Genomic DNA, 26,432 nt, shown 5'->3' on the forward strand with positions numbered 1-26,432 from the left:
GCTTATATATATGTGAACATATTTATATATAATATGTATATGTATCTATACAGATATATGTAAAGCATTTAAATTTTCAAACTGCCAATGGGGCAATACTTGCAAAAGGCTGATAAATCTGTATTTAATATTAAAAATTTAATTCTATATTTACTAATTAGCTATTACATAATATTATCATATATGGTACTGATAGTTTCAGATATGGAATATTTGCTCAAACTCACAGTTCAATGGCTTTATTCCACATAATGACGTAGCCTGAGAGTGTGAAGGACTCCACATTGACAATATGTATATTACCTCGTTCAGTGCCCACATAGAGCCACTTACTCTGGAAAGGCAGATGGCAAAACGTAACCCTGCAAGAGAAAATATATCCAAAAAGGAAATCAGAAAAATATCTGGTAAACTTTATTAACTGTATTAGAGGGTTAATAATGACATATACAATTTAGGAAAAGCAAAAAAAGATACAACCATCAGATTTATCAACTCACTGTAGTTAATATTCAATTATGCTAATTCAACTTTAATGTCAAATATAAGTCCTTACAGTAAATAGACAGCATAACCTGATAGAAAGGAGTTTTGACATTAGTATGTGTTTCAAATCTGGCTATGTCATTCACTGTGTTACTTCAGACGTATGACAAATGTAACTTTTAAAGCCACAAAGTGAGTCTAACACATCATCCCTAGGTACTACCGTATTTCTCAGAAGTTATTAACCACACGAATCCATCTTGGTACCTGTGCTGACTACTCCCTCTATGCAAAATGCTCCTCCTCCTCATGTTCTTCTCCTGTTCAAGATTTAGTTAAAATGCCACCTTCACTCAAATTGATACCTCAACACTTTTGTATCTCTATCAGGCTTGCCTTGTAAGAGAGTCTACCTTCCTCACTAACTTGTAAGCCTTTGGAAGGGCTAAGATCCTCTGTAGGCTTAGACACTGATATTGGAATATACTCAAAACTATCTCCTTCTAAGTCCTGATGATATAAAAGTCCTTCATTGATACATTATAATAATTTACATGCATGTATTAAACTTTATAATCATTCCAACAATATCTAACATTTTCTATATAAGCTCAGTTGATAACAAGGTTAAGAATGGAAAATACCTTGTCCTTTTTGTAGAACTTATTTTTAGGAAAGACAAATAAAGATAGTATGTTATGAAACCATATAATGCTCATTTTTTTCAGACTACCTATTGTGTCTCTCAAAATATACTATTTAAAATTTTAATGGAATAGTCCTTTCAATAATACACAATGATGATAATCACTGCTGAACCCTCAAACTGACAGCAGTCATTAGGCAAGATACAGCATACAGAACATTTGCTATTCCCATTAACATAATTTCATTACAGAGAATTTTCAAGATGAAAACACTTCAAATAAATACATGCAACTCATGGTCTCACTAATTCCTAGAGTTAATGTTCATTCAGATAATTACTTAAGGTTCATCATCTATATTCTTTGTTGAGTGTTTTATATGATAGCATGTCATCTTTCCAAAGGGTTTATGTAAATTTAACAAAGAAATGACTACTGAATCAAAAAAACATCTTATAGTACCTTATTACTTCACAAGGCAGTAAGTCCACAGTACCTTTATGAAAACTTTAGGGCCATATAGGTTTCAGAATTCAGAATTTTCCACATTTTACCAAGGTACATAATAAGTATTTACATATTACCTAATATGGTGGTAGCACCTTGTAAACACACTGATTATTTCTGAGGTATAATTTTTGGCAGTTTCTTTTACTTGAGATATAATTGTCCTATAACTTTAGTTTCAGTCGTACAACATAATTCAATATATGTATGTATTACGTAATGATCACCACAGTAAGTCAAGTTAACATCCATAGCCACAGGTATAGTAAGAATTTTCTTCTTCCTGTGACGAGGACATTTAAGATCTACTCTCTTAGCAAAGTTCAAATACATAACACAGTGTTATTACCTATAGTCACTGGAGGTTTCTTAAAAAGTTACACCTACCATATGATCCACCCATCCCATTTCTAGGTATTTACCCAAAAGAAGGAAAGCATATGTCTACACAAGACCTGTACACAAATGTTCATAGCAGCTTTGCAACAGACCCAAACTGGAAATAACCCAAATGTCCTTCACCAGGTAAATGGATGAAAAACTTGTGTTATATACTTAGAATATTATTCAGCAGTAAATAAGGACATGCATACAACATACAACATGCATACATGCAACACCAATGAATCTCAAAATCCTTAAGATGAGCAAAAGTCAGACAAAAAAGACATATTTTATCATTCCACATACAATTTATATGCAGTAGAAAATGCAAACTAAGCTATTGTAACAGAAAGCAAATCAATGGTTGCCTGGATTGTGAGGGTAGAGGCCAGTAACAGAAGAGGGGAGAGATTACCACAAGGAAACATTTTGGGGTGATGGGTAGGTTCATTATCTTGATTGACAGTTTGGTGACAGTTTCATGAGTGTATGTGTCAAAACTTATCACATGGCTTATTACTTTAAATATGTACAGTTTATTATATGTCAATTATACCTAAATTAAGCTATTTTAAAATGTTTTGTTTTCAGAGATTTGTGGCTTTAGGAATTATGAAAAATAAGACTGTGACTCTGATTAATACATAGGCACAAGCTCTGGAGTTAAACCGCCTGATTCAATTTCAGCTCTGTCACTCACTAGCATGTGGCCTTCGGTAAACCATTCAGTCTCTCAGAGCCTCAGTTTCCAAGTGGTAAAGCACATCTACCTTAGTGTTCACCTGAGGATCAAATAAGACAAAGCATGGTAGATGCTTAAAATGGGGCCTGACACAGGTAAGTGCTCAATAAATGTTAGCTCATTATTATAAAAAACTAAGTGATACTCTACCAATTAGAAGTTATAGGGCAAATTTTAATGACATGAAGAAAATAAGGTACAATAATAGCATGCCAGATACAAAATGAACAATGCAATAAATATCATAAAAACAACTATTTCTGGTACTTCCCTGGTGGTCCAGTGGTTAAGAATCCGTCTTCCAATGCAAAGGACAGGGGTTCGATCCCTGGTCAGGGAACTAGCTCCCACACGCGTGCCGCAACTAAGAGTTCGAATGCCACAACTAAGGAGCTGGCGAGCTGCAACTAAGGAGCCTGCCTGCCACAACTAAAACCCAGAGCAACCAAATAAATAAATATTAAAACAAACAAAACCCAAATATTTCATTTGAAATGTGCCTTAAACTAAAACATGAATAGAGCTCAAATATTCTGAAAATTCAAAAATAATTTCAAAATAAATAAGTCAAAATAATGACAGTTTGATTTTAAAAAATCAGAAATATCCAACTTCCTGATCTGTTCTGCTATTTTGCAATTTCCCATTATTCTTCAAAAAACAGTAGTTACTGGCTTAATATAATTACATGATCCATCTTTGATTTTAATACTAACAAAATTATTTAAATAATGTGTTTACAAAGTTTGAACTTATCTCCTTAAGGGCAGACATTTTGGATATCTCATACAATATTTTCTGTTCCTAGCACAGCAATACCATACTGCAGCTGTTTCTCAAATATTTAAAGGAATGAAGAATAAATTTTTTACTGTTCAGAAAAATATCTAGAACTTTTCCCTAGGCTCACTTTTTCAATATGAGCTGCCATAGTAAGATTTTTTTCACCAGTCAACTATAAAACCAACTTACATTGCTGGGAAATTTTAAGCAACTTTATGTTTTAATCTTTATCCTATTTGATATTTAACATATTAAGCAGGAACTTAAACTGTTTACTTACTGATCTGACACGAAGACTTTAATACTGTCCCTAGAATGAGTCTTGTACACTTTAAAAAAAAATACGAATCATAGGAGTGTATTTGTATAATGCACCACCAAATTTAAAAATTACTGTTACATTATTACCATCATTATTTGAGTCAACCGAGAAGGGGGAAAGTCAAATAGTTTTTATCACAATTAACTTGATAATTTATTAACTAGCAAATTTATTTGTTGTTGTTTTGTTTTGTTTTGTTTTGTTTTTTTGGCAGTACACAGGCCTCTCACTGTTGTGGCCTCTCCCATTGCGGGGCACAGGCTCCGGACACGCAGGCTCAGCGGCCATGGCTCACGGGCCCAGCCGCTCTGCAGCATGTGGGATCTTCCTGGACCGGGGCACGAACCTGTGTCCCCCGCATCGGCAGGCGTACTCTCAACCAATGCGCCACCAGGGAAGCCCTTAACTAGCAAATTTTAATGGGTAATGAACAGGTTGGATTAGGAATAGTGAGAAAAATAAAATTCCATGCTGCAATCAAATAAAATAATACCATGCCAGTGATTTAGGGAAAGGCCAATAAGAAAATGTGGTCCCCCAAAACATATTACTAATAAAACAAGCCAATCAACATGCCCTACCAAGAACTGCAAGATTCTAAATTTGGGGCAATTTAATCAGTCAGTTACCAAAATATAAAACTGGTGGTTAACACAAACTAGACTTTACTTATTATAATTAAGAGTATCTTTTCAATCTGTTATATAAACATGACCTTATTTCCTTGTTTACAAAATAAGAATCTTAGCCTCCTCTGTTGAAAATTGAGAATATATAACTAAGTAAGCTTTTATGTAATAATTAAATTGATGAAACTATTATATTGATTATTTAAAAGGAATAACATATATTAGCAGACTTAAAACTATATACACAAATTAAAAACTATATACATATATTATGTACATGTCTGATATGTACACATATACATATAAAGAGATTTGTTGTTATTTAATGAATCTAAGAAAGTGATGCATGATAGAAATCTAATATTTTTCAGTAAAAGTAGTCATGAAATAGGGCTTCCCTGGTGGCGCAGTGGTTTAGAGTCTGCCAGCCGATGCAGGGGACACGGATTCGTGCCCCGGTCAGGGAAGATGCAGGGGCGGGAAGGGGAAAGACCGCAGGAAAACTTCTTAGGAATGCAAGTGCATGTATCATGAAGCTAAAACATTACCTTAGATTAAAAACAAATTCATGGACTTCCCTGGTGGCGCAGTGGTTAAGAATCCGCCTGCCAATGCAGGGGACACGGGTTCGATCCCTGGTCCGGGGAGACCCCACATGCCGCGGAGCGACTAAGCCCGTGAGCCACAACTACTGAGGCCCGCGTGCCTAGAGCCCGTGCCCCGCAACAAGAAAAGCCACCGCAATGAGAAGCCTGCGCACCGCAGTGAAGAGCAGCCCCCGCTCACCACAACTAGAGAAAGCCTGCATGCAGCAATGAAGACCCAACGCAGCCAAAAATAAATACATAAATAAATAAATTAAAAAACAAAAACAAAAAACCCCCAAATTCATGACTATTGTTTTTCACGCACTTTTATTATAAAGATTAAATTTTATTTTAATGTGATAAAGATCATAATAAATGACAGTGACTTCAGTTTTTACTGATACCAGGAGACCAAGTTAATTTAAGCTTATGTGCTGACATTATTAAGGCAAAAGGTTATACCAAAAATAATTTATAATACATATAGTTGAGATCACATGGAAAACATTAAAACTCCGTGAACACTAATAAGGTTATATAAGAATGGCATATTAAATTGAGACTGATAAGGTACTTTAAAATGGACAAGTTAAGCCAAAAAAAGGGGGTGACTGAAACCAATATAACAGAAATACACAGATGATAACGTTGCATTCCTCAGTGTGTCACTAAATGGAGCTGCATTCTGAATCCCTATACTGGACTTAGACACAGATATACTTATCCTACTCAAAGCGTTACTGGGAACACAATAATTTTTATACTTGCTTGAAGGACTTTAAAAAAATGTATAACATGCTAAGTTTTAGGGAGTGATACGTATATCCTATTCACTATCCTTAGCAGCAGTTTTTCAAATACTATGTAGTCAACAATCTCCATATTAGGAAGATTTACTATTACCAATTTTCTTTAGCAAAAGAACATGCACAGCCTCCTATGTTGAAATTAATCATCCATAAGCAAGGGCATAATACACAGATGATTACAACTTTACAGTTTAATCCATAGAAAGAAATATGAACCAATAAGCTCTTCTACGTGCCTATACCACCATTGATCAGCCCGACATGACAGGAAATATGTCATCATTTTTATAGTCTCAGCAAAATCACACTATCTTGCACCTAATAAGTACTCAATAAATATTTGTTAAATGGACAAATGAACTATAAAAATTTGTGAGGATTTATTACGTTAATTAACAATCAGATATTCCTTTTTTTTTAAACATCTTTATTGGAGCATAATTGCTTTACAATGTTGTGTTAGTTTCTGCTGTACAAAAAAGTGAATCAGCTATATGTATACATATATCTCCATATGCCATCCCAGCTTGCATCTCCCTCCCACCATCCCTATCCAGAGTTATCTTTCAAAGCCAAGAAAGGTCACACACACCATTATCTTACTTGAAACTCTAATGGCTTCCTACCTTCTACCATAATGCTTCTGAAGCAATATTTAGTGACACACTGTGGTACACATGTCTGAGAGAGGGGGTTATAGATGTAAAGTGTGCTGGATTTGGTCAACTGATATTCAGCAGCCTCTCCCATATCTTCCTACATGCCTTCTTGTACTGCAGATGCTAGAAAGCTAAAACCTACATTTACCAGACACTCCTACAACTGGAATTCTAGATGAAATTAAGTTTCTACTAACTGAATGTGCTTAAGATTTATAAGCAAAAGTGAGGCAGAGACCATCTTCCTGCTGTTTCCGCTGACAAGAATGTTCATGAAAACCTGAGAGGTAAGAGGCACTAAGACATAGCAGTGGGGACCAGATACAGCATTCCCAGATCTACTCCTTAGATGCACATGGTGAGACGCAGTTGTATGGCAGGAATATTAAGTTCTAAAACTCAATAGTTCTAGCACACTTCCAAACATTTTATAAACAGCTATATCCTTGAATTAAATTCCTTTATGCTAAAAATATCTACAGTGCTTTCTGTTCCTGTGTTGAACCCTGACTAATACAGCAAAGAAATATACCATATCTGCTACTTATCTATGACAGTTTATAGGAACCAAAAAAATACCCACTTATAATGGATCTTGTTCAGACAACATTATTCATTTAATGTTTTAAAGTTGGAAAAAGGTTAAGAATAACTTTCTTATAATCGCATAAAACGCTTTTCAAGAAGTAGACCTTGTCCTTGTTTCCAAAATTATCCTATCATTGTTAGACACCTAACAATGTCTAACAAGATACAGTTCCCAAAACACGTGAGACTGCTTTATGACTTAGTACATCTGAACATAATGGAAATTCCCTTTCCCCTTCGTCAGTGTAGGAAATTACTACTAACTCTATAAATCTGTTCATATGGGCTCCTTTGCAATGCTTTATCTAAAATTTCACAAACATGGTGATATGTCCTTTTTCTGGTCAATCTTCAAAATTTCATAAGGAAATTTCACTACATTTATATCACGTTTTCCATTGCATTGTAATTCGTCATTTCATCTACCTTAGACAATTATAACTTCCATATCTTTCTGGAATTGATGACAGTATTTGCATGAACCAGAATCCTAATCAATGTTTATCAAGTGAACTAGTGCAAAAGAAAATAAAAAAGCAAATATTAGATACTTTTCTTAAATTAATTGTACCTTACACTGTTATTAGATGAAAATTTAAGTTTGCATCAATGAACATGGAAATATATTAAAACAGCAGTCAGGTGAAAGCAATTTATAAATCTGTTCAAAGGATTTCCTTTTTATTTGTAGTCCCACATATCTCTTCTGATAAACTGTCACAGCTACTTTAGAAAAATCTTCATCACATCTATAACACAGCAGTACAATGTAATAAATATTTCAAAAAATAAGCTTCAGAGATTTTCAAAGGTCATTTTACATTTGTATTGATTTACTATATGCTTTATCAATTACATCTCAATTTTTACAAAACATTTAAGAACTTTTGGAAATATGCCAAATAAATCATGGTATTAACCTTCCTTGTGAAATGAGACCTTACTGTAACATCATCAATGGCTATCAAAAAAACTGAGTATCAGTAAGTAAAACAGTAAATATCAAATAGGAGAACAGTATATGTCAACTACAGAAATAATAAATAACATCTGAAAAAAAAACCAAACAAACTGTTCCTTGTTGTATGGGGGGTTTCTTTAAGTTCTGTTTTCAATGATATTATCTTGAGGAATGAAGATGAGAGTGTTTTTATATAACAAATGCTATGATAAACAAAAGCAATCTGGTACTCATCAGCAACTGTTAGCTATACTTTTTTTCCATTTCTATATTAGATTGCTCTTTACTGTTTGGATAGGTATACTCTATATATCTTCCAGTCTATGGCTTTATTATTAAAGAAGTTTCTCTCTCTCTCTGTGTATATATATACACACACACATAAATATTACCCTATTTGTACATTTATGCAAACTTACTATCTCAGTCATTTTTTATTAGTTTTTATTATGTTTGTCTCCTTTAAAATTTACTCTTTCCATAAGTCATATTAACAGCCTGGAACAACATATTCTTCCATATTTTTTCTCCGTGTTCATTAAATACACATAAGACAACATAAATTTGGGGTGGGGAGGGAGTCATTGTTTTTAAAAAGAGTACTGTACAAATTATTCTGAATCTTGTGTTCTTATGCATCAGCACCTGGTGGATGGGGTTTGTCTTTTAACTTTATGGTAAGTGTGCTTGTTGTACAGAACTTTTAATCCTTTCCTTTTTAGCTTGTGAGTTTTTTCGTATGCTATTTAAGCACACCTGGCTCAGGTCTTACAGATATTCCCTGTGTCACTTTCTTACAAGTTTTAATTTTTTCTGTGTTCATTTCGCATTTAAGTCTTTAACTGGCTTGCAATTTACTTATGAGGTAGGGACCACTTTTCCTTATTTAGATAAGAGTTGTCACAGCATCTTTTGTTTATTGCATTCTTTTTGTTTGTAATGCCACCTCTGTCATATATCAAGTGTGTGTGATCTCGCTCTATTCATATATGTGTTTCTGGAGTCCATTTATTGTGTTTTCATTCATTTCTCTTTCTCTTGTAATCACTGTACCATTTTAATTTCTATACCTTTATAATAATTTTTGATATTTAATAAAATAAGCCCCATCATCTTTCTTTTTCAAAACTGTCCTGGTTGCTCTGAGCCTTTCTTTTTTCCAAATGAATTTTAGATCAGCTTATTTCCAAATGAATTTTAGATCAGCTTATTAAGTTCAATGAACAATGGTGTTAAAATTTAGATTGAAATACTACGGAATTTATAGATTTGGAGAGGAGTGACATTTTAAAACTTGAGTATTCCTTCCTCTGAAGCTCTCCATTTGTTTAAATCTTCTTTTATTCCTTCAATAAAGCTTTAATACTTTCTCCACACAGATCGTATACATTTTTGCTAGTGTTATTTCTAGGAACACTGTAACCTTTGTTGCACGATCTGTGCTTTTTTTCCCTTTTCCTTCCATTTACTTTCAAACTTTGTGTAATTATGCTTTATGTATATCTTTTATAAACAGTTTAATAGATGTATTTTGTTGTTTTTTAATCCAATCTCAAAATCTCAGTAGATGATTTTAGTATATTTACAATGATTTTCATTACTGATATAGCTGAACAAAGTTTTTAACCTTATTTCAACATCCTTTTTCTTTCTATCATTTTATCTCTTTTCCTGACCCTTATTTATTTTCTTCATTTCCTTCTCTAATGGTTTTAATATTATATATTTTCTATCTTAGCAGTTACTCTTACACTTCTAAGACACATCTAACTTTACAGCTTCCTAACAAAGTCTGAAAGAATGAGTATTGCGGGGGGCTTAGTGTCAGATAAATGTTATAGTTTTTGAGTTCTTTCATAGCTGACAATGTTAGAATATAGCTCAAAAAGGTATTTCTAATTTTATTGGTTATGTCAGAAGTTAGACCTTTCAACCTAAAGATATTTTAGCTCCACAAAACTTTCTTCACTTGTGCCTCTGATCACTACTTCTCTCCCCATTGTTCTGTTTTCTCTCGTCTTCTCCACCCAAAAGATCCCTGCAATTCTTGGGCTGAAATCTCCATCTTCTGCCTTTATCTTATCACTGTCTCTATCATATTCACCCCATTGCTCTAAAGTATTTTTATTTTTAAGCAAATTACAATAAATAAATTTTAACTTTAAGTTAGACTAAAGAGAAGGATAGATAAAAATCAACAAGTTAGGTATCAATAAGAGGTAAGAATAAAATTAATAAATCCACAAACTACTTCATTTGGAAGACAGTGAAACAGAACAACTTCTGATAAATCATATTAGAAATATGTTAATACAAAGTGAGAAAGGGAATATAGAAAATACAGAAGTAAATTTAAGTACACAAGAATACAGTGGGATATAAGCCTCTCATCTTAATGAAATTCATCATACTCTGAATCATGAAATTTATTCAAGAGGAAAACAAAAAGGATCAATAACCATAAATGAAACTGAATATATTTAAAGTATGTACAAAAAAATTTCTAGCCCTAAAAAGTTTAAGTATACTCTGAAAATATTCAGAAAATAGATAATTCCTCTATTAATTTCTCTGACCTAGAACAGGAAGGAAGACAGAAAGGTTACTCAATTCTTTAATGAGGGAAGGATGCCCTGATACCAAAATTGGAATATAACATTTTCCTGTTATTGTCAATCTCACGAACAGAAGTAAAAACCCTGAAGAATATATTAACAATCATATTTAACAATATAAAATAATTTTCAACTTTATTCAAAAAATTTCACAGGCATACAAGAATGCTTAGTGTTAGGAAATCTATTAATGTCATAGATTAAATCAATATGGAAAAGGGAAGTGAAAAATCACATGATAATCTAAAAAGATGTTATAAAGGCATTCAATTAAAATTTAACTTCCATAATTGACCACCAACTCATAGGGGGGAAAATTCTATCTTAAATCTACATCCTATATTATGCTTAACAGTAAAACCCTAGAAGCAGTATTATTAAAATTATTACAAAGAAAAAGATACTTGCTATCAACAATATCATTGAACACTGTTCTGGAAATTCTTGCTAATATGGTAAGGCAGGAAAATGAAAAATAAAATTTTCACTTTCATTTTGAAAATCCCTGCCAAATTATTACAGATGGAAGTCTGCTGTACCTCACAGGTATGCTGATTTAGGAAAAAGAAATACACTGCTCAAAGCTCTATTCTCCCACCTCACTCTTTTTACAAAAAAAGAAAAAATTTAAAAGCTCTGCTATGAGCCAAAGACCAAATAGCACTCCAAGGGTAATCAAACAACCTAGCCAGTTTTGGATTAGTGAGAGGAATAAAGATTATATATAAAGTTAGTTGGAGCAAATACTCTTGTTGTTTTTTCTGTTTGAAGACTCTCCTTCTTAGAACCTATCTCCCAGGTAATTAACACAGTCTGTGGAGGATCATGCCTTCTAGAAAAAAGAGATTCCCCTCTGTTTCTGCAACAGCAATGTGGTACCAATCAAACATTTTTTATTGAGCATTTACTAGATGTCAGGCATTGAGACTGCTGCTGAGAATAAAATAAGGAAAATACTTACCATTTATTTTATAATCGAGAAGATAATCAAGAAACCAAGGCAATAAGAGTAAGAATGGTATGTGCTATTTTAGGGAAAGAACACCATACTGTGGGGTAATACAAAACCTAGTCTTGGGAACTTACAGAAAAACCTGTAAAGGAAATGACAAGACTTCAAAGATGAACAGGCATTAGCCAGCCATGGAAAGAGAATCCTAAGTGTCTTCTGAGCAGGGAGATCAGCTCATACAAATAAGCAGGAGAGAGGATAGTTCATTAAAAAACTGAAAAGCCAGGGTGGCTGGACTATAATCATAAAGAGAGGGAGAAATATAGTGAAATAAAATTATGGTGACTAAAAAGAAGAGTCACAGATCTTGCAAGATCTTTTAGGGAATGCTAAATATTTAAGTTTCAACTTCATTTTGAAGGCAGTGAAAAGTACAGTGGACATTGGTTGTTTATCTACCTACCATGCACTCTTCAGTCCACTTCCCCTAATATTAGTTAGATGTTCATTAGGGTGCCTGTATCTTACCCAAGTTACCTGTATATTCATACTTTGGGAGACACTTAAACCATACTGAATTCCAGAGATAAGCCAAACCAGGCAGGGCAATTCCATGTACTTGCTGCCATTTTAAGTCAGATAATCCAAGTCTAAAGCCAATTAGATACATTCCCTCTATGAAGGTCAACTGATTTGGGATCTCAAATCCCAAATACCCTCCACAGCAGTACCTTGATTAGAATTGAATACTTAGGAGAAGATGTGTGTTTACCAGGGGGGTAGGACTCTTAGGGATCATCTTAGAATTCTGCCTCTAATAGTCTTCCCTTCACCCTCCAAAGATTCAATCCCTCCATTCACCCATCTCAATATTCCCAAAGTCTCAACCAATCACAACATTAATTCAAGTCCAAAATCTCAAAATCTCAGCTCAAAAATTCCAAATCTCATCATCTAAATTTGTTGCAGATGAGGGTCCTGCGTGTTACCATTCAGTATAGATAGATCTTGGGCAAAATTCCACTCCATCCGTGGACCTATGAAACTGAAGAGACAGATTATCTGCCCCCAACACTCCAAGCATTCAATGGTTGGACAGGCATAGGATGACAATTGTAGAAATTCCTGTTCAAAATGAAAAAAAGTGGAAGGTAAAAAGGACTCCATAACAGTTTTGAAATCCAGGTGGGCAAATGTTGGATTTGTCTTAATTAGCTTCAAGCCTCTGTGGCTCTCAGTTCTGCCCTGCTAATCATCCTTTTTCATGAAAGACAGCAACTGTTTACAGCTGAGTACTTTTATGGGCCTGATTCCGGATGCAGCCTCCTTTCACATTGTACTCTGTTTTTTTAAGTCCCAGGTGGCAACGTTTCTGCTGTACAACTTTCTCAAGAAACTTGTGGGTCTTGAACACATTTCACTGGGTCTTCTGCATTAGCAAAAGTCACACCCACAAATCTTTTGGAGATAACACCTTCTCTATCTAGGCTGCTGCTGAGAGGCCTGAGGGATGATACTCAAACTTCCTACAGGCTATCTGGTTGAGAAGATCTGTAGATCTTCTGTAGAAGATCTGTAAGATTCTCAATATCTTAAAAGAGCCCTTTATGTGATTAAATACTTTGACCTTTTGGTCTATAGAAGATTTTTAGTGAAAAGTTGTTCAGCCACACCCTCTTGGTTTTCCCTATGCCACACTTTCAGAAGCAATCTCCCTTTTGCCATATAGATCAGGGTAAGAATTTCCCAAATCATCAAGTCCTGGTTCATTTAATGATTCTTCCATCAATTTATTTCTCTCCTCTTGCATTTTACTATAAAGCAGCAAGAAAAAGTCAGATCACACCTCCAAGCCTTTCCTTGGAAATCTCCTCAGCTAAATATACAAGTTAACACGTATACATTGTGCAAGAGACACTTCTTTTAAGCTTCCTGCCACTATATAACAAGGAACTTCCTCCAGTTTCCAAAATCATGTTCCTCTCTTCCTTCTGAGCTCTCTCTGGCAGCAGTCTCCAAGTCCAGAGTCCTGCAAACAGCCTGTCAAAACAATTTAGGCCTCTCTATCATGTTTCCTCTGCTCACTGCCCAATTCCAAAGTGATTTCTACATCTGTAGGTATTTGTTACGGGTATCTCCTCCTTCCATATCTTTTTATACCTGAGTACATTATAAAGCCCTTGTGCAACTAGGCCAGTCTCTTTGACTGTCTCTAATTCCCTTGTCAGGATTTCTTAGTTATTAATTTACTCTAGGAAGTTATTCAACATTTCCTGACTTTCACAGTCTCAAGGCCAACAAATCAAAAGTTTTTTCTCTGAACCCTGAGAATGTTTGTTTCCTTTTTAAATTTTGTCTCAGTATGTGGTTCTCTACACTTAAAATTCCCAAGGTGACTCATCATTTCCATATCAACAAGCAACTCTTTTTTGTGGATTAGAATTAGTCTGGAGTAGTAGACCCCTCTGCCTGCCTTCCTAACAAGCCTGGATATCATTCCATTCCTTTGTTCCAGTCCTGAATTTCCTCTCACCAAATCGTTCTCATTTCTAATGCTTGTATACTTTTCATTAACCTGCTTTCAAAGAAAAATATTTTGCCATTACCACAAAAACTGTAATTCTAGGTGTAGAATCTGTTCCAAGATTATGATTTTTTTCTTGTTAAATACGTGAATGAATTAATTCAAAAGCGTTGGAAGACCTGTGTAGACTTTTTGAGGGCCGATATCTAGCTAAATTCTCTTTTACAGCTATGCCCTGTTCTTGTGCAGACTAAGCAAATTGTAAGCCTCACAAATATGCAAAACACAGTATTTAGGTTAGTATCATAATAAGAATATAATGGGACAAATTAAGTTTTTGTTTCTACATTATTTTATCTATGCTACTAAGAAAATCTGATGCTACGGCAGCAGTCAGTTCCTGAAGTACCTTATAAGAACCAACTCTCCCAACTGCTGTGTTGTTATCTGAATGGATTACTCCTTTTATCAGGTTTTCTTTTTCCCCTATAGAGGACTTTGGACATTGATGTTCCATTGATAATTATTAAGATGAAATTTTGATTATTAATGGATTATTAATCCATATAATACTGTATTTTCCTAACCATTAGTTTAGAATACATGCATGCTTATTTTATTCCCTAAACCAATAGATGTATCTATCATCAAATGAAAAAGCTTAAGTCAGAGTAAATACACTGTAACTCAGAGTGTTAGAGTAAAAGAAAACATACCTTTAAAAGAAATGTATTGGTTTCAATATACAGACTCAGCAATTCAGGGGTCTAATATATTTATGGAGAAAAGATTCTATCTTCTGAAATTTCACTTAGGAAATAGTAAGTCCTAAATAGGAAAGCCCAGATATATAGTTTATTCTTATTTAAAAACTGTTATGCAAAAATTTAACATGGATAAGAATATTGGTCATGCTAATTCAAGGTGATGAAGAAAGACTAGCTGACAGTTGTAGTTGCTTTTAAACCCACAACTTCCTCCAATTAAACTTCCTTTGAAGGAAAAAAAAAAAACATAGAAGCTAAATGGAACATATTCTGATAAGGCAACTGCCAGATAGAATTTTACGTGTCAAATTCACAGTTTCTACCAAAACCAACACACAAAGCAGTGAAGTAACGTCTAAATTCATGTAGTTAAACCAAGACTTGAGACTCCAATTTCTATATTTTTTTCTTAAAAACCATAAAAGTGAAATTCTGTCAAAATATCCGTATCACATGGTTGCATAACGGTGTGGACACTACTGAACCGTGCACTTAAAAATGGTTAAGAGAGTAAACTTTATGTTACGTATATTATAGCACAATTTTTTTAAAACCAGAAAAAAATCTACATTATGAAAAAATACAGTTTAAATCATTACAATTTCTATTTATGTGAATTTCTACTAAAATAAGAGAATTTAACTAGTTATTAAAATAAGACAATATTACAATAAAATCTCTGAATTATTTAACACTTGTTCAGAATGTAATAAAACTGGTTTATAAAATTTTCATATTTCCCCTCCCTTTCCTAGTTTCGGAAATAAAAATGCAAATAGCATAAAAATGAAATAGAGTAACTTAACTATTAAGTTAGCCCAAATCCACTGTGGAATGAGGGGAAAACTAACTAGGCTACTGCTTATTGTACTTCAATGTCAACAATAAAAATAAGCTGTGTGGTAGTTATTACAAGTATTCACAAAGATTCTAGCTCTTTTCCTTCTTGGTTAGATGAGTAAAACTAGGGATGGCCATGGGACTTGCTCTGGGCCAAGAAATGAGAGTGGAAGAGATAGTATCACTTCCAGGCAGAAGCTTTAAGAGCCAAAACATGCTTCACCATATTCTTTTTCTGTCTGCTTCAGTGACTGGTAATATTGTAAAGACTGGCTGTTCCTCAGCCAGGATTCTGGAATAAAACTGATAATGAAAAGGAAGAGAGTTCCAGCAAATCCACAAAGAACATACAGCATAAGTAAAAATAAACTGTTGCTCTTTTAAGTCTTTCAGATTTTGAGTATTCTGTTACCACAGCATAACACCAGACTATCCTGATACAGATATAAAAACTGCATGCAAGGCAGCTGTGTAAAGAAAAGAATGGATTTCTACAAATGAGAGAGATGGAAGGATGGGCAGGAAGTGACAGGCTTCTATCCCTCCCCTGCCTGGGGCAGCTGCTCCAACAGAAGGCTTCCATCAGAGTACTGATTACAGGGCATTAGGAAAAGTCGTGAATGACAGAGAGCTCAGGGTGAGGGGCAGAATAAGCCTTGCCACCATAGGCAGGTTGCTAGAGCTGGAGGAAAGCCTCTACTATGCCTTCCCCTCCCAACCTGTAACCAGGTGCTGAGGAAAAGTAGGCTCCGCCCAAATGCCACCTCTCTCCTTCTTGCCATTTGAGGAAATCTGAACTTTAGTCTTGAGAGATATAACAAGGTTCATCCATGAGGCGTCAGGCCCATTTCTTAGCATGCAAGTACAAAAGCTGCCATACAGGTTTGTAGCCATCCTAGAGGATTCATCCAAAGAAGATATTCAAGGACCAAGTTACTCATGCTACAGTTTCTTGTTTCTTGTGGTCCTAATAAAGGCCGAGGAGGAGCTCAACTTTGAACAGAATCAACTAGTTTCTGCTGGTGAGGTGGGTAAAGTGTATTACAGAACTCAAAACTGGGAACTCCATTAGTTCAGTTCATTTGTAACTTTTAGGATCACCTCATACAATTGTACAGGCTGTGGCCTGAATAACAGCACCCAACCAAGGAGGGGAGTGGTGGACTCTGAAGCTGCATCCACCAAGAAGGGCTACTTTTTTGTATTTCACACAAAGGTGCCTTCTGTTTGTCAAGATATGTGCCTACAGGTACCTTAGAGACTAGCTTACTGTTCCTTATCCACATTTATCAGAATTTCTTGGAGACCATCCTTAGGGGTACTCTAGAGGCGACTTACTATGTACCAGACAATCATGGGACTGACCACTCTGGAACTCCTTGAGGTATGATCCTTCCTGAAGATTACCATGATGACCTGCAGTGTATGTTTGTGAACTTGGACCACATAGTGCCACATTCCTGTGTCTCAATGAGGAATATGGGCACGCCACTGGAGAATATTCTTCTACTAGAATTCTACATCCTGGAAGAAACCCTTCAGTGGATGGTGGTTTAAGAGAACTTCTACAGCACTACACCAATCAAATGACATCACTCTGATGTGCTAGAGCACAGGTTTTCTTAACTTTGACACTTGATATTTTGGACCAGACAATTCTTTGTTACGGAATGGGGGGCTGTCTTGCGATTTGTAACATATTTGACAGTAGCCCTGTTTTTATCTACTAGATGCCATTAGCACTGCTCGCCCACCCCCAACTCCCAACTGTATAAAAAAATGTCTCCAGACATTGTCAAATGCCCTCTGGCGGGTAAAAATGCACCAGGTTGACAACAACTCTGCTAGATCTACACTTCCATTTCCAGTATGAGACTGACGGCAAGAAGATAGGTACTGGGACTAAGATGCCCACCACTATTTCCACCAGCCCTATGGCATTTGAGGCTGATGGAGGGCTCCCCTTGAGATCCCACTGGCAAACAGACAAAGAAACTCTGCCCAGCAAGTTGAGATAGCCTTACTCCCATCAGGCAGAAAAGAATGAACCTTGACTTTTTGCTTGCTTTTCCTCCCCTATCTCATCCCTCCCTCCTTCCATTAACCCCTCCTTCTACTTCTCCTAGAAGTAGAACCATGATTCCAAGCCACTTAGATGATTTATCTTCCCAGACAAGATGTAGCCCAATAGCAAACTTTGCTACTGACCTCCTGCCAGCTCTGGCCTGGCATACAATGTAGACATGCCCTGACGTTGGCCAGAAAAGTCTGGATTGCTATATTCCCAGCAGCCTCTTTAGCTTGCCTACTTTAGAAAGCCACTGTGGGCAGAAGCCCAGGCTCACAAACAGACTGATCAGTTTATACAACCTGAATGGATTGATATTTATCAAAACAGGGACATGGCCTGATCCTTGGACATGGATTGGGTAGTCTAATGCCTGCCTTCCCCCAGGCAAGGCCTGACACTAACTCCACTGCATTTAGATACTAGCTAGACTTCTTAACCTTAACACACAAACACACATCAAAAATATATCTCATAAGCAATGGGGGAGGGGGGACTATATTCCTTACTCATAGTTCATGCCAAAGTTAGTTCCATATGAATCAAAGTTTAAGCATAAAAATGCAGCTATAAGAGCACTATAAAATATGGGAGAAGGTTTAATAAAATTGGAGTGAAAATGGCCTTTCCAATCAAAGCACAAAACTCAGGTCATGTGAGAGATTTCTTTGATCAAGTCGTTCCACGTCTACAAATCTATCTTACAGATATACTTGCATAAGTGGACAAAGAAATATATGTAACATCACAGAGCATAATGAACAGCAGGCTGAAAATGATATGTGTCCACTTATATCAAATCCAGTCCTGGATATATCAAACGTCCAGTCAATTGATGAAGTCTGACTGAATAAAATATGGCACTTCGATACAATGAAATATCATGCAGTTATGAAAATGACTAAAGAAGATTTAAATATACCAATATGAAACGACCTATCAGATATATTGCTAAGTGAACACAAGTTACAGAAAGAATATGTAATGCCTTCCCTTTTATGCAAATAAAATAGCTATATGGAGAGATTTCTGCTTATGTATACAGACTGTAAGTATTTCTAGAAGGACACAAAAGAAATTTATGTGGGTGCCTCTGGAGAGGAAGATGGGTCTGGAAAGGAAGGAAACTTGATTATTATCGTGTATGCTTTGAAGTTTTTGAATTAGTTTTTAGATTGTGCATAAAATCCATCACAGAAAAATGAAATTAAAGAATAAAATTCAAAGGAAAATTTCAAAAAAGAATAGCAAATAACATATATATATATAAAATAACTGAGAAAATTCTTACCTTTCTCTGCAAAATTTAAGTGAATGTAGTATGGCAGGTCTCTTTTGACGTAAATTCCATAAATGTAAGGTGTCATCAGCCAAGGCACTCACAAGAGCTCCCTTAAAAATAAAGTGTAATATATTTTATATAGAATACATTTACACACATTAATGCTACTAAAGAGCTACCAAAAAAATCTTCCCAAATTTCAAAACTCTCTGCCAGTAGATTTAGTTCTGAGAAACATTTGCCTCACCCAAATTCTAAACAGCAGACGTAAAAGAGTGTATCATGTGTATACGTATGTATAAAAATTGTTTCAACTTCAACAATTTAAAGTATAATTTAACCTTATAAACTAAAAGTGTACTAGGATCTAGTTGGATATAGTTATAGTTGATAACTAGCTATGTAAAATTAGAAGTCAGACTATAAGTTACTTGGTCCCTATAGTTCATCCTTCCTTGACTATATGATATGAAGTAACCTTCCCATTTTATTTGCCTTAAGACAAATCCTTATGAATCCTTATGAATGTACTCTGCTTGGATCATAATTCTACTACTAGAATGATATGGAAAACAAAAATAGCATTCAGCACTGTATAATTTCAGTGTCCAAAGGGCTGAAAAATCTGACTAATTTAGAAAGTTAAAACAGCTGATACTATTAAATACTATTAAGTCTGGAGAAGAAAACCCTTGGCAGTATTTGAGAATCATGCAGGGGGCTCAGTCTCACCCCAGACCTGACAAACCAGAAATTTCAGAGCAAGGACCATTGCAGGTGTATTTTTAAAAATCTCCAGAGGTGATTCTGATGTATGAATAGGATTAAGAATCTATAGGCTAAGGCTGATTTATTAAGACATATGAATGTTTTTCCTCAAAAGAGGAAGATACTCCTTACCTGCACTGAGAGAATAAGACAAAAGACGCAACACGAAGAACTTTAATTTCAAAAAAAGATTTGCAATTCCAGTCCTTTAGGTTATTATGAGAAATCTTAAAATTTCCCTCTTTTAAAATAGGAGAGTTTCTCATTTATCTAAGAGAAAATATCTTTTATATTTATATAATTTATCTAAAATAGCTCTGAAGACAAGATTTACATTAAATGATCTTTCCAAGTGCTTTCCAATTTGAAATTCTATGAGGGCTCCTCTACTGTGTAACTCCTATTGCTACAACATGACTATTGGAAAACAGAAATATAGGAAGCGCACATACCCTTCCTTTCACTAGAAAGCATCCTCTTATCTCTATCACTTTGAAGCAGAGAAACTAAAAGGATTCAGAGTATCAAAGCTTTGTACTCTTCATTCTTACTTCCAGCAGTTTCAGACCAGGTCATCTTCTTTCTCAAGGTGTTTGCCCCATCTTTGTATTTCAAGGAAGAAGAGAAGATGTGGGGCCAAAATGGCAATCATAGCTGACTGCCTGCGGTGGCTCACTTACCTACATGTGCTTTTCCAAAACTGAAAGCAAACAGCTACTTCCAGTTGTCAGATTCCCACAGCCATCACCATGTAAATATTCATATTCTGCTAAGCATTTTTTAAAAACTGTCATTTTTAAGTACTTAAAAATGTAACATTTAAGCATGTAAAATAACAGTCATAGCAAAGAACTTTATGATAAATTCTGTAGAAAAGCAGCTTATGTTATGAATAATGAGAGCATCAACTAGTTAAGATTTCTAAAATTTAGGCATATAAGTATCTATTTGCAATGTGTTATTTACATTGGCTCATACTGCTTAAAAAAAAATAATCTCAACACAAGTATAAAGATGGAGAATAGGTTAGTGGTTGCCAGGGCTTAGGGACTGAGAGCAGGAGGGGGTGCAATTAATTATAAAGGGATAGCCTGAGGGCATGACTTCACGGTGATGGGACCGATCTGTAATCTTGTTCCTGCTGGTCATTACACGAAATGTATGCAGGGAATAAAACTGCATGAAACTATGCACACATACACACAATGAGTGCATGTAGAAACTGGTGGTGAAATGTAAATAAGGTCTGTAGTCTAGTTAAGAGTATTGTATTGATGTCTTTCTCTTGGTTTAATATTTTACTATTGTTACATAAAAGTTACTATTGGGGGAAATGGGGGAAGGGTACATAGGACCTCTCTATTCTGAAACTAATTGCCAGTCTAATTATTTCATAATAAAATTTTTTTTTAAAAAAAGGAAAAATAATCTCACATATGGATTCAACAACTTTCTACACTGTGATATTTTTATGTGTATTTTAACATTTTACGATGTCTATTATTCAGCTCTACACAGAATACTGAAGTTTTTAAACACTTCCTCTGACCCTGAAAAACCTACACGATTGCATATCATTTGGATCAGTTTTACTAAAATTTTTATATTACCCTCTTTAACTCTTTACATCAATACTGCCTCTCTTAAATCCTCTGATATGAAGAAAAGATTTATCAAAAGCCGAAAGTATCAACTATTTTTTTTTCTCTCATATACATCTAGAAATTTATTCCATGAAACCCAAGGACTTAGGGGCAAAAAGAATGCCCACAAATTATCCTCACATCTAAGTATAGCAGAATCTTTCCTAGAGTAATTTTTCTTCTAGCTTTTCTAGCTTCTAGCTTTTCCTTCTAGCTTTTTTCCTTCTAGCTTCTCCTGCCTGTCACTACTTGCAGTAAACATCTACTGTCAGAGCTGCTCATACTTTTTTAAGACATGCAAACACATTGTTTACTCTGCTAATAAAATGATGTATCTCTAGCTCCTTCCAAACTTTACACTCTATCAGAAAGAAAGGCATCAATTACTTCAACCAATAAGTGACACAACAAGAACTTTGGACAATAACCAGTTTCTAATGGACTTTGGTTTCCTGGATGTATTTCAAAACAACCCACTGGAGAAATACAATTTGTTATTTATAATAAGGTCAATCTTTGAAAAAACTTTAATGTAGATTTTTATATGTTACATAACTTTCAATATTCTTGAAATAAAATTTAAATGCAGCACACTGTACCAAAAAGATCTACCTTATGCCATTCTATTTTCAATACTGTTTTGAGAAACATCTTACATTATTTATGTAACTGTCTGTGATGATGCCTTAAAGTGAATTACTATTAGCTCTGACCTACAAGAAATTCATTTTTGTTCAAATATTTAAATATAATTGCATGCAAGGATTCTGAAAGATGGTATGTGGCCCTATTTCATACATAAGCTGGTGAGATTAAAGCAATTCACTAACCTCATTAATCAGGAACTGGAGCTGGATTACTGCAGCTCCACTGTCATGCTGGCAATAACATTCTACTCCTGGACGACCAAAGCTGTCATTAATTTCATTAAGGAGTTTATGGTATGTGTGAGCTTTTTTATAGCAATTGATAAGTTATATAATAGATTCAAATATTTCAATGACCTGATACAGGCTATTTACTAAGGTTGAGATTTAGAGTTAGGTGATTACACAGCAATCTAATCAGCTAGTTCCTGTTGATAATCAGAATTTTCAGAGATTTCAGGTCTAACAGAAATAAGACAACTGTCCCTTCTAGAAAAAAACAATTAAAAATAGCAATATACAGAACCAAGCTACATGTATTTGATATATTTTACTCTGGCCCAAGTCTTTTTCTTTCCCTTAAAGTAAAAAGAAGAGAAAAGGGAGTTGATCTGTAGTGCTTCCAATTTTGCTGAAGTCAAGAAACAAATCTGAAAAGTAGACAAATGTCATTTTAGAATATTGCTTTTAGGTACAATCTTCTTACTGGCATCTTTCATTCCTGTAGTGTCATTTTTAAACAGTGTAAGCTAAAAATATAATGAAGAACCACATAACTATGTTTGTAATTGTGACAGGTTATATCACCAATGAATGTATCAATGTTTTACAATACGCTTGAACACAGATTAATACGTAAATATCCATTAATTTGCATATAACAGGAAACGTACAGCATTTTCTATATGTTAAGCATTATAGTAAACTTGTCATATAATTAATTCATTTCATCCTCACAACCATAAAGAATATGTAATTTTCCCCATATAAACAGATAAGAAAACTGAAGCACAGAGAAATTAACTTGTCCTAAGTCATACAACTAGAAAGTATAGCAGAAATTGAATTTGAATAAGCATTCTAGCTCCAGAGTCTATACTCTTAATTGGTAAGTTATGCTGAGTAAAAAAACAAAACCAAAAAACTCCAAACACTTACAGAACTTACTACATGCCAGGTATTGTTATACGCTTTTTACCTTCATAAACTTGAGATAAGTTAGCCATTTTAACACACTGCTACACTAATATTTTCACTAGTTAATATTAACTGAAAATAAAAAGATAAATCTAAAAATAAAATTTGATGGGATTTAATAAAATTATAGCCCTCTTTATACAAAGTCACATTCAAGTGAACAGACTATTTCTATATTCTGTTAGTACATGCCCTATGGTTCTTCTTTTTTTTTTATATATTGTGTACGATTTATATGGAGGAAGATACAATAAGTTCTAGAAAGATAAAGAAAAATCATGAAAAACATATTACACAACGAAAAAGAAATACATAGATATTAATGAAAACTGGGCTATGTGGCAAGTATCAAAGCATAATGAATTTACTAACAAATGACATTCTGTACCATACATGCAATATTATGAAAGTGAATTTTGCCCACTCTGTTTTAGTGAATACTATTAACCAAAAAACATGATAGAAGATGATTTTAAATGAATTCCTAGCCAATATATACAGAGAAGATATATCAGTAAAAATGCATAACAAACAAAATGCAATAAATGTGAATGTATAGGTAGCCACAATATATATAGACAGGTATTTCAATGACAACTGGTACAAAGCAGACAGCAAAATAATAAGTGTAAAAGAATTTCATTATTGTGCTCATTCATATTTTTACCCAGCAAGTAACAGGTCTATGGTTCTTCTTAATTAAAAATAATTGTACCAAAAGGTTAAATTCCTATTTTCTATATATATATTTTTTCCTTTGATTTCTAGAAGTCTTTCTAGGTGATATTTATTTTCAATGGTTTTTATTTTATTACTAGCAATTAACTCTTCTATTATTTTATAAACTAGTAGACTAACTGAACATGTTTAGCCTATAGTACCCTACTCTTTAAATACTTCAAAATTTTTATTACTATTATTAATATCAGTAGTAGTATTTTTGCTACATCAATTGCCCAAATGCAACTACATGAAGCTAAATTTGAAATTGCTACTATTGGCACTTGGTAGTGCTACGTCACACCCTGACAGGTCAAAGATAGGTCTACATTTCTGTTCATCCATTTCTTTTGTCAGATGACAGCAAAGACCTTCACCTTTTAGCCAGTATTTCTAATATCTAAGTAAGTCTAAGAAATTACTAATTTCTAAGTAATTCTAATCTTTCCAGTTAAAATTCTTTCTGGCACCAATTAGCATATCCTATATTCCCACCTTATATAAACGGAGTAAAATTTCTCTTATCTGACCATATCAGGATTAACTAAGTTAATTAAAAATGTAAGCTACCGGGTTTCCCTTGTGGCGCAGTGGTTGAGAGTCCGCCTGCCGAAGCGGGAGACACCGGTTCGTGCCCTGGTCCGGGAAGATCCCACATGCCGCGGAGCAGCTGGGCCCGTGAGCCATGGCCACTGGGCCTGCGCGTCCGGAGCCTGTGCTCCACAATGGGAGAGAGGCCACAACAGTGAGAGGCCCGCGTACCTCAAAAAAAAAAAAAAAAAAAAAAAAAGCTACTGTAGAGGATTAAAAATTCTATTTACCTATTTTTTCATAAAACATACACAATTCTGCTAATCTTGTGATATTCACCAAAGATTATTTTCTTTAAGTGTGGATCTATTACTTAGGGTTCAGAATTGTTTTTCTTAAATAAAACATAGCTGGAACTACCCGGGTATAAGATTTGCAGTTTACTTTTTTAAATGGCATTCTAAAGATACGGGAAATGCAAACTAAGTGCAACATTCGCACAGAGTCTTACTATTTCTTTTCCAGTCATCTACTGCTTTCTCATCCATATTGCATCAGACAGGAAATTTTAACTGATTAACCTTCATGAAGTCTTTCCAAAGTATCTATTTTGGATTTTTGTATTTTTAAAAACACTATTTGCATTCACATTTCATCATTATTATATATTATTAAAGTGAATTTCTTGATAATATCAAACATAAAAGGCACAAACAGATTTGTGAATACACAAAACAGATTCATGGTAAGTAAAGAATATGCAAATACCTTTACTAATTTGGGCCTCCTGGAAAATAGCCTACTGGTCTTGAAACTTCAGTATGCTGTGGGCATCTATCAATATTTATTCACAGAGAATGAAAAGTGTCTGTAGCAACCTCCCTGGTGACACAGTGGTTCAGACTCTGAGCTCCCAATGCAGGGAGCCCGGGTTCAATCCCTGGTCAGGGAATTAGATCCCATATGCATGCCGCAACTAAGGAGCACGCCTGCCACAACTAAGACCCGGTGCAACCAAATAAGTAAATAAAATATGAAAAACTAAATAGATTAAAAAAAAAAGTGTCTGTAAATCCAGGAAGTCAGTTATATGGAGATCAAGAAAGGTTTTACTCTTACTCTGTGTGTGACACTATTCTAGACAAAATTATACTTTTTATGACATTAGTATTAATATAGTCATTTTACTTCTAGCTAAGATGATAAATATATTTTCTTAAAAATAAGAAACACTTAGTGAGTATCTACTAAGTTTTAGCCACCGTTTCTTAAATCCTCACAGTAACTTTAAAAGTTTGTTATCCCAGGGGTTCCCTGGTGGTCTAGTGGTTAGGTTTCTGGGCTTTCTCTGCTGGGGCCTGGATTCAATCCCTGGTCGGGGAACTGAGATCTCACAAGCCGCATGGCACGGACAAAAATAAATAAATAAATAAAAGTTTGTTATCCATATTTCACAGATGATAATTCTGAGGCTTAGAGAAGTGTTTGTTTTTTTTTTTTCCCCAAGGTTACTACTGATTTATTTCCCTTTTCCTTTGGAAAGGGTAGTACTGTGCTGCAGCCAACCCTGAAGGGTCCTAACACTAAAAAAGCCCTATGGGGAAAAATTTTATAACAAATCATTACTTCATAATAACAAAGTTTAAAATTAAATTTTAAGTAATGGATATTGCTTATATATAATCAAGAGATATTAGTGTGGAAAGAACACAAGTTTCAGAGCAAGTAGTTCTCAATCCTGGTGGTATCAGAATTCTGGCTCTACTGCAGATTT

General features: G+C 34.6%; 1 protein-coding gene across 5 annotated transcripts in view; it reads right to left on the minus strand.

Annotated features, from left to right (window-relative positions):
* STXBP5 (syntaxin binding protein 5) overlaps nucleotides 1–26,432 on the minus strand; it is a 168,876-nt gene that overhangs the window by 119,512 nt on the left and 22,932 nt on the right. For all 5 annotated transcript variants that reach the window (XR_009521897.1, XM_060029828.1, XM_060029827.1 and 2 more), the window contains exons 3-5: nucleotides 22,394–22,475; nucleotides 19,162–19,262; nucleotides 228–362 (exon numbers count right to left, since the gene is read on the minus strand). Coding sequence is in view for 4 of the 5 variants with exons in the window: in XM_060029828.1 (XP_059885811.1) it covers nucleotides 228–362; nucleotides 19,162–19,262; nucleotides 22,394–22,475 (318 nt within the window). In the remaining variant the exon portion in view is untranslated. The remainder of the gene's footprint in view (nucleotides 1–227; nucleotides 363–19,161; nucleotides 19,263–22,393; nucleotides 22,476–26,432) is intronic.

This window comes from Delphinus delphis, chromosome 14 (assembly GCF_949987515.2).
Source record: "Delphinus delphis chromosome 14, mDelDel1.2, whole genome shotgun sequence".
Lineage (NCBI taxonomy): Eukaryota > Metazoa > Chordata > Mammalia > Artiodactyla > Delphinidae > Delphinus > Delphinus delphis.